Source organism: Octodon degus, unplaced genomic scaffold (assembly GCF_000260255.1).
Source record: "Octodon degus isolate 3935 unplaced genomic scaffold, OctDeg1.0 scaffold00025, whole genome shotgun sequence".
Taxonomy (NCBI): Eukaryota; Metazoa; Chordata; class Mammalia; order Rodentia; family Octodontidae; genus Octodon; species Octodon degus.
Genome location: NW_004524601.1, coordinates 4,025,823 through 4,035,931, shown reverse-complemented (window position 1 = coordinate 4,035,931; position 10,109 = coordinate 4,025,823). Strand labels below are relative to the sequence as shown.

Here is a 10,109-nt window from a genome sequence, read left to right as displayed (position 1 = left end):
AAAAAAAATGTAGCTACATCTTTTAAAGCCTCTGTCACGAGGATGGTCAGCCACTCAACATGGTGCAATGCCGCTTACTGGCTTGCAGACCGAACACGCTCAGCACATGAGGTGGCTTGTGCGTGAGAGTTCTGACGCCTTCCAGGATGTATCATGTCTTGGTGATACTCCGATGTAGAACTCAACCCAGAGCTTAGCAAGTGCATTGCGGTACCCCTTACAATGAAATAGTTAGGGTCTGATGCAGAAGCCTGGGGAAACAGCCCCACGTGAAAACTCTGACGCCCTCTTATGTAAAATTGCAGTATTGAACTTGTTGTTGGAATACAAGGAAATTCTAAGCTTCAAGAAGCAAAATTCTATAAAGTTCAATAGATTTGACCACATGAGAACTTAAAACTTCTACATGTAAAACTAGTATTATTTTTAAAAGTAGGCAAAAGTTAATCATTTTCCCCTTTAAAAAATTTAAAATGCACTTTAAAAAAGACCTAAAAAACAATGGGTAAGGAATAAAAAGTATTGGCAGTTCAGAAAGAGGTAAAAAGCTAATAACCATTTTAGAAAATGTTTCATCTCATTACAAACCAAAGAAATGTGGAAATATTAAGGCGTTTTCATTTACAAAGATAGACATGTTTTAAGAAACATTTCAGAGGTAGCATTAACCTAGTAAAGTTTTCTGTCACCAATATGTGCTAGGGAAGCACATATTAAAAATAGAACAATAATTATAAAATATAACCTTATGTCATCGTCCTTGAGTTTTAAAAATATTTTTTTCCCTTAAACACTACTTCATCAAAGGAATAGCATTCTCACCAATTCCTGTTTAATCTAGAAGGGCTGTCTTCGCCTTATAAATTTGTTTCCCCTTCACCCACTGCTCAGTACTCCTGACGGGGACATGTGGTGACTTCCCTCCAGTCGGTTCCTGACTCTGGTGGACAGCGACTGGGTCCTGGACTTAATGAATGCAACACTGTGTGCCTAGGGCTAGTTCAGGCCCCACGGTCTGGGACTTTGTCCCACAAGCCTGCTGCCCCACTGCAGATGCCAGCTGCAAATTCAGGTTTGTGCCCTGCGGGGTCAGTCAGGGTCCCAGGACCACCCCTTAGGTTCAGTGCACTAGAGTGGTTCACAGCACTCAGAGACTCTCTTGTGTGTTTTAACCTGATTATACCATTTCAAATGTATTGTTTTGCTGCTGCCTTGGCTTTGATTTTTTGGTGCGTGTTGGTGATACACAAGAACTCACTTCATTTTGGTGTATTGCCCATGCATAGCATTTGCTGCATTAATTTCATCCCCGTTACCTGCCTTTCTCCTTACTCCCCCACCTCCTGTCCTTTCCCCATCTCTGACATCTCCCTTCATGTTTTCAGAGAAACTCTTTTCTTCCATTTACCCATTTTAAGGTTACCTGCTGAGCACTCTGTCTTACATCTAGCCAGTCATGCCTATAATCCCAGCACTGGAGGCTGAGGCAGGAGGATTGTTGCGAGTTCAAGACCAGCCTGTGCTACAAAGTGAGCTTAAAGCCAGCCTGAGCCGCATAGTGAGACCCTGTCTCAAAAAGACAAAAGAAAAAGTCCAAACTTTGCAGTACTCCAGAATCTGAAATTTACTGAGCATCCTGGAGGTGATCAGAAAGTCTCCAGGTTCTAGGTACTGCATAAGAGTATATTAATTTGTAGCCTATGCACACAGTAAAATCCAAAAACCTCCAAAATCCAAAGCATTTCAGATAAGAGATAGTGAACCTGTGTTACTTAGGATACACATGAATGGTGAGCAGAGGGTGAAGCTGGGGGAAGAGTAGGGTTCCCTCCTCTCCTTGCACTGCCAGCCCAGCTCTCTGGGTGCTGTCCATACCCAGTCCTTTTGGGGCTCTGTGAGGTTCATTACTTCAGCCTGATGGCGTCCCTGGCCCTTGGGGATCACCGCCACTTTTTGTTGCCTCTGCAGAGGTTGGCTGGTGAGGTAGAGGTCCCAGCCTCATTCTTGTGTCTTAGTCTCTGTGTCAGTCGGCCTCTCTGACGTACCTAGGACTCATCTCAAGGAGTGACACTGTCATCTGGAGAGTCTCCAGGGCTGGAGAGCTGTGTGCCAGGAGCCAGGGGCAGAAATCAAATACATACGCTTATTGTGTCACAGCACCCCAAATTCTTAGGGTCAGTCTTGTCTCCTGCTTAACTGCTGCTTTGTTTAGAACTTTAAATTCCAAGACAGAATTGAAATAGCATTTAGAGGTATGTTTATAGTGTTACAGAATTTTTTTAAAAAGATGATTAACATCCAAATATAAAAACCTAAGAGTTGAACATAAAACCTGAAGAGAAAGGAATATGGAAAACATCTGCTAAGACATGATAGTAGAGGATATATAAACACAGACATGTCACACAGCAGTGCTTTCCTTTCCTACGTGCTCGGCATGATGCACTTGCTCTTCTTTACTCTTCCTTTTCTGAGTGCTGCTTGCAGCTTTCTGGCAGGTCTTAATCCCCATTTTGAGGAGCAGACTTAAACCTTAGGAAGACAAGGCGGTAGAGTCGACCCTCCCCCTTAGGATGGAGAGGTGCATGTGCTGAGTGCCGTAAGTGCGCAGAGAGTGCTGGAGGAGTCAGCCTGCCTGGCCGACAATTCGTGCCGCTGGATCTTCACTAGATGGGGAGGGCATGCAGGGGACTTGCCTAACTGCCCCCCTGCTCTGCAGCTCAGGAGACAGCTAGCTCAGGAGAAGCACTTCAGGGAGTCTCTTGAAAAATCGGGATCAGCTATGCTCCTCAAAATACAAGAAATGGGATCCACGGTGGAGGTGGAACGGAAACAGGTAGAATTCCTTTCCTTATTTATGTTAGAGAAGTGAAATCAAAGATGAAAAGTGAGATTTTAGCTTTAAGCTTAGAATTTTGCTAATTCTCTAAGTACTTTTCTATAGCAACCTATTAACATTCTTATTACAAATTTTTTTTTCTTCTGGTACTGGGGATCAATCTCAGGACCTCGTGCTTGCCAGGCAGACACTTAGGCTACTGAATTATCTCCCCGGCCCTTGTTACAATTTTTAAAAGTTTAATGCAATATAACAAGGGACTGGCTCTACTCCACTGTTGCTGATTCCAGAACTCTGCATTTTTCAACAAGACAGTGGAGGACCAGAGCAGGGTGTGTCTGCTGTGCGTGTATCACCTGAACTAACACTTGGGGCAAAGAATAGTAATAAGCAAAGCCATCAGGAATATATTTATACAGCAAACTTCAATTATCTAAGTTAGTTAAAATTAAATAAAACTACAGATTCAGCTCCTCGGTGGCATCCCTCATGCCACACCTCGTGGCATCACCGAGCGGCCGGGAACTGTTGTGCTCAAGCAGCACCCTGCTGCAGTCTACTGCCTTCTGCTGGGGTTTTATGGTATGGTTTGGGAAGTCTTTAAGGCCACTTACTACAAATCTTACTTTACAGAAAAGGAGTGTTTCTTACCTGATTTCAGGTGCACATTTTGCAGCAGAACTGCCTGGCCTTGCGCAGTTCTATACAGACCACGCAAGAACTACTGGCACAGGAGCAACAGAAAAAAGGGGAGCTGGAGACTGCAGCCTCACAGCTCAAGGCTGACCTGAGTAAGCACAGCAGCTGGAAATCGCACTGCTGCCAGGGCCCAGCATTTGCACAGAGCTCTTGAGGGCCCAGGTTCTTGAGGAAGCCGGGGCTCTTGGTGTTTCCCAGTCCTGCATGTAGAAAATAGCTGATTTTCATTCTGACTCTAATCCTGAAACAAAAGTGAATGTTGGTATGAAAAACACCCTCTTAATTGTAGACTATTTGAGCCCCTCTTCTCATTGAAGTGTGAATGTGGAACATTTGATTTCTAGACATTTAGATTGAATGTTAAGGATACTAAGAGAATAAACCTATTAACTCTTGTTAACTTAATTCTATTATCATGTCAGACTGTCCCCTCCTCAGATCATCAGTATATTTTGGTTAACTTATATTTGTGAAGATGGTGGGTATAAAGGACCTGAAATGAGAGTGTAGACTCATCCCCGCGCATCATTGCCTGGTAGGTCCTAGAGGTGACAGCAAGTTAAGAGACAGGATCACATCTGGGTGTTCAGAGTGGAGCTGCTCCTAGCCCATCCGTACTTTATCTCACTACTTCTTTAATGTCTTTGAAAGCAGTTTTAAAGTGGTTTCAACTACAAATTACAGGGTTATATAATTAGCCCTGCATGATTAGCCCTGCATGATTTACTTAAATTATTGAATACTCAAAGCTCCCTCGCCAAGCAGAGAGGTACAGGAAGAAAACATGGCAAAGTAAAGCCTAAGCCTGGCTCTCTGGCTCCAAGCCTAGTGTTTGCTTCACCGTCTCCACTCTGGGACCATGATGGGCAGGGAATACCAGGAAGGAAATTCAAAGACTGTAACAAAATAGAGGGAAAAGCGTGACCTGCCCAGTCACACTTTAGACTCTTTTAACACAACGTAGTGGACTCTTTCCTTATAGTTATTGGGTAGTGAATTACTTTTGCAATTCTCACTGACAGCATCCCAAGGTAACTTTCTGTCATTTTCTGATGAGGCTACAAAAGTGTGTTACGTTTTATGACACTTCCACATGATCTCCCTTGAGCTCTACAACAGCTTGGCAGGGAGCTAAGAAAATATGCTCACTGTACAGAAGAATACAAACATCCAGATGGGCTGTGCCCAGTGGCCTGTCTGAGTTACTATTCTTGTTGCTAAGACAAAATACCCAACACCAACATGAAAGGAGAAAAGGTTTACTGTAGCTCACAGTCGTTAGAGGTTTTGTTCACAGCTGGCCGGCTCCAAGGCAGTGTGGCACAGCAGGGGAGAAGTAGACTGTGGTGGGCGGAAGGCAGCAAAGCAGCAGCAGCAGCAGCAGCAGCAGCAGCGGCGGCGGCGGCGGCGGCGGTGACAGGAGCGCTTTCTGTCCCCGATAGTCTAGCAGGCTGCACGCCCTTCGGGCAGGTAGCACTCGCACCCGGGCAGGGCTCCCCGTTATCCACGCCCAGAGCTCTGCCAAAGCGGTCAGTGGACTGACTTGTAACCACACACCTGATCCCAGAGTCACACACTCTCGACCCAACGACCTCTGAAAAGCTCCCTGTGACCACAGGAGGCCTTAGGGGACATCTGGACACGGCCATAGCAGGCCCACAACAAGCGGAGTAGCTGGCTCTACCACACGTCTTTCTATTGTGTTAGTGGGCTCCCTGTCAAGTGAGTTTTTCATGTTACTTTCTCCTGGGATTAATGCTTTATGTTTCAATTTTGTAAAGAACATGTGGGAGCCATTAAAGAGTAAAGATTAAAACCCCAGTCATTCAGCCTAACACGGGATAAAGAAGGGCTGAATACTAGCTTGTGCTTAACAGTGAATTACAGACTTTTCGTATATATGCAGTTTTATTATTTTATAGTCATTCTAGATTAACAAAAGGAATGCTTTTTAAATAGTTTCTTTGATTAATTTAAAAATCAGTTTTTAAGTATAGTAGCAATAAATATCTATATACATATGTATTAAAGTGATTAAATTGCTTTTTCAGCATAAATATTCCTGTTTATCACTTGAATTAGAATTTTTGGAACAAGTTCTACAGTTTTTCTTTTTGATCCTTTAAATTAGAGTTTAATGAGTCATAGATTCATATGTTCAAAAACTATGATTTTTATAATCAGTGTTTTATATAAGATGTGATTTTTTTTTATTTGGGGAGCTTTAGGATTTCATTGAAACAAAACTAACAGATCTCTGCATTTTTCTGTAAAGCCAAAGCATTACTTTTAGAAAGCCCACACCTTTTGGCTACTGGTGCACAATGCCAAATTGCTCCTCAGCTTTCTGTCTTTAACATTCTCTAGGTGGTTTGGGAGCCCCTACCCACCCACCCCCAGCCCTCTGCACTAAGAGTAGTGTTCACAGCTGGGACAGCACCTGCATTCGGCTGCCCTGCAGATGTATCAGAACACATGGAAAATTAAGTGTTTGCTAGGACTCACTCTGACTGCAGACCTGCTCCTGCCCTGTATTTCTTCTGCACTAGAGGAGTCTGCCATCACCCTACACCCATGCCTGAATTCTAGGTGTCCTCCCAAACCCTCCTGTGACTACCTGGAGCTGCTGTGTTCTCTCCCTCAGTGCTGCCTTGGTCTGTTCCTCCTCTGTGTCCCCACCATCCTTGTCCATGGCAGTCTGTGTCCCCACACTGTTTCCCATTAATTTCCTTACCTTTATTGTTAGAAGGTCCCTGAAACACATCATCTTAACTCTCAGTAAAATGTGACCTCGTGTGTCATTGCAAGTGACTGTGAACTAGTTTCTTTGATAATTCTATAATTTAGTTGCCAGTCTATAAAAATATGATAAAAATATTTAGGCTAAGCCAGTTTTGGTGGTGCATATGCTTTGGACGCTGAAGCAGGATTGTCATGAGTTCAAGGCCGCCCTGGGCTACATAGTTCAGGCCAGCCTGAACTACATGGTGAGACCCTGTCTAAAAACCTAAAAATAAGACCAGTGATTTAATTCAGTGGCACAGTGCCTTGCTTGGCAAGCCTGAGGTCCTGAGTTTCATTCCTGGTACTCCCAAAATTTTTTTAAGTAGGCTTTTCATCTATAAGAATATTTAGGTTCATTTTATTCCCCTCTAAAATTCCATGTTACTTCATATAGTAAATTGTTTTTGTCATAGTTATGTGGACCTTTTGTTTTTAGTTTCTAGAGATGACCTCATTTCCAAGTTGCTTGAAGAAAACAAGGTAAATTTTCCAGTTCCAGAGACAGAGTTGGTCTTTCCTCTCTCAAGTCTCATTTTCTCATTCATGTTGGTTTATAATCCTTGTGATTCTCCCAATAACTTTAGAAAAAAGTTGTGTGTGAATAACTCCTGCATTCAGGCTAATACTAGGTATTAAAAACTAATCATTTCATGTAGGTTATTGTAATTTGAAAAGGTGAGTTAGAAAAACTGAGACATTTGTGTTTTGTCAATTGTAAACTAATTGTTAAACAAAGCATTTCCGATGACATGTAAGACACAGAGCTGCAGATGGGTGGAGATGCAATAGTGTTGGGAATATATTTCATGTCACCGAACCGCACCCTTAAAATAGGGTGAGGGCCAGGGATGTGGCTCAGCAGCACGAGCTGCCGCTGCTCAGCAGGACCTGGCGAGTGCAAGGTCCCGAGCTGAACTCCCATACCAAAAAGGGAAGAAAAGCTTAGGATGGTAAGCTTTGTGTTTATCTTACTGTAATTTAAGAAATGAGCAGGGCGTGGGCACACACCTATAATCTAATCACCTGCATAGCCGAAATGAGTTTGAGCCCAGCCTGGGTGACTTTGTAAGTTATTGAAACCCTGTCCCAAAACCTTCAAAATTACCAAAGGGCTAGGAAGGCAGCTAGTGCGAAGACCCTGCGTTCCAACCCCACTGCTGCCAACAATCTTACACGTCTGTAGAACTGCTTTTATATCTCAGTGCATCTTACAGTTAATCCCTGACGTGATGGTCCCAGTTACAGTAATCTTCCTGGGTGCTGTCTCATCCTGTGTGCTGTGATGTTTATCTTCCTTGAGACGCATCTCCTGGGAAGACACCAAAGTGGCTTTCCTGTGTCCTGTGGAGGTGGAGAATTTACACTGATGTGCCCACTGTCCTGTTAGAAAGCCCAGCCCATGGTCCCGTCACTTTTACTACCTCCAAGAACTGGTTTGGTTTGGGTTTTCCCTGCAGGCCAGAGATGCTGTCCTCAGCTCCACCTCAGGTACCCTGTCTTCATTTGGACTTTAAAAGATCTGTGTCTCTGTTCATTTAAGACTGCAAGATCTTACTGCTGACAGGAAAACATGTATATGTAATATAAGTGTTTGCCTTAGAGAGTAGAAGTTCCAAGAGAAAGACACTGGTAAAACTTTAGGCTATAGTTCAGGCAAATCCTTTCTCACTGGGAACCCAATATAAGAACAGATTGAACAGAGTTTTTAATAAGCCATATTCTTAGAGCAGTGTTAGATTCAGAGAGAAAGTAAGCAGAAGGCACGCGGATTTCCTTTGCGAGTCCTGCCACTGCACGTGTGGTCTTCCCCCCGCTCAGCACCCCAGCATGGGAATCGCTATGGTGAGCCCACAGGACGAGCCTTCTGCTCCTAGCCCACCCTATGAGGCCTCACTTGGCGCACCCAAGGCTGCGCAGACCCATAGTTACTGCAGTAGCTTCATACTCAGTGCTTTCCCACCTTTGTCCTCACTGTTGTCCTTCCCCCACCCTAAGCCCCTGGCAGTACTGGTACTTCTGCCTTCTGCTTAGGTTTGTCCGCCTCGGAACAGCATGTGGTTGGAACCACACAGTGTGTGTAGCCCTTTTAGACTGGCTGTTTTCAGTTCAGGAGATTGTCATAGCCTGGTAGCCACTCCTCTTCTGTGCTGAGAAATATTCCATTGTTTGGCTGTTCTGTGGTGTGTCTCTTAGTTTCCTGAAGGACATCTCAATTGCTTTCAAGTTTTGGCAGTTATGATTAAGCTGCTACAAATTTCTATGGAAAAATTTTTGTTGGAGATAAGTTTTCAGTTCCTTTGGGCAAATGCCAGAGAGCATGATTATGGTATTAATAGTTTTAGTTCTGTTAGAAATTGCCCAGCATATCACCTAAGCATTGCTATCGTTTTGCAGTCCTACCTGCAGGAATGAGAGCACAAGCTCACAGCAGGTTGGTGTGGCCAGCATGCAGCGCTGTGGACATCCTTACAGGCGCACCGAATGGCATCTTGTTTTCTATAAGTAATTTAGAAATAAAGAGAAGTTTCGGTATTGAAGATAGTAAGATTCTTTACAATTTCTTAGAAGCTGAACATCTGTATGTCATTAGAAGTTGAACTGGTGTCAGCGAGAATACAAATAAAGTATTTTATGGAGATGCATATGATACACATGTAAAAAAGAGTAATTATTTTTTCCTCCTAGAATATGCAAGTGTCTTTCAACAAGCAACATAAAGAAAATGCATACTTGAGGTCTGAAATATTAAACCTTCACCAAGCATTAGAAAAAGCTCAGGTAAATCTTTAGCATTTTTCTGGCTTTTAGATTTACTTTTGTTTAAAGAATCGAAACTAATCCTGATACTACAAACTCATGCCATCCCTATCATCCAGCTTTTCATTTCCATAAGATCTAAACCGTTATCCTGCAATGCTGGTTTGGTGGTCATGAGGGTCTTTATTGTTATCATGGAAGATTTTTATTTCTCCAGAAATTTTGAAAGAGAACTTCACAGGATATGTTGCTCTGAATTGGTAACATTTTCTTTTAAGGCATGAAAAACTCAAAAGTTCTCCTGGCCTTTGGGGTTTGTGTTGAAAAATCCACACTTACTCTGATTGGTTTGCCCTTATACATAATCTGTTGCTTGTTTCTGACAGCTTTTTAAAAAATATTTTATTTTGGAGAGTAAAACCAAAAGCACAACAAATGGCCAAAACAGAAACATTTAGTAATTGTCTTTTTCTGAGTTCCTGAGATTTTCACGGGGCTGCCTTGTGGAGAGGTCTTTTCCTGGCCGCCCATTTGGGTTTCCAAATCCTCCTTTAGCTGGATCTCCTTATTCCCTGGGCTTGGATGTTTTAGTGCCATGATAGCCAACAATAAATGTTTTACGCCACGAGTTTGGGCCTCTCCTTATCAATTCCAGCATCCTTAGGTGTGCGCTTTTAGCATCAGCCAGGAGCTCTTCATGTTGAGTGTCTCTTGCTTTTCCATTACTACTGAGTAAAAAGTGTACTTCATTAACCTCGTGCTTGGGGCCTGATGTATTGTTTGACTGATCTTATCCACTGCCAAGGCTTTGAATTGAGATTTTCTCTTCTAAGGTTTCAGCTCAATTCCTTTTCATAGCTTTACTGATTTGACTCCTCCTGTCTTGCATTGTCTTCCTTAATCATTCAGCTACTTACACACATCTTCTTTAAGCTCATTGAGGCCGGCCAAATAGCTCAGCGGATTCATGTGCCTGCAAGCTGGTGCAGGGGCCAAGGCTTGGAGGCTCCATCCCCCAACCTGCCGTGCC

General features: G+C 43.2%; 1 protein-coding gene across 1 annotated transcript in view; it reads left to right on the top strand.

The window, feature by feature from the left end:
• Positions 1–10,109, top strand: part of Ccdc150 (coiled-coil domain containing 150) — a 69,348-nt gene that overhangs the window by 8,269 nt on the left and 50,970 nt on the right. The window contains 4 exon segments of the mRNA XM_023712388.1: positions 2,720–2,836; positions 3,501–3,630; positions 6,759–6,802; positions 9,008–9,100. Of these exon segments, the coding sequence (XP_023568156.1) occupies positions 2,720–2,836; positions 3,501–3,630; positions 6,759–6,802; positions 9,008–9,100 (384 nt within the window).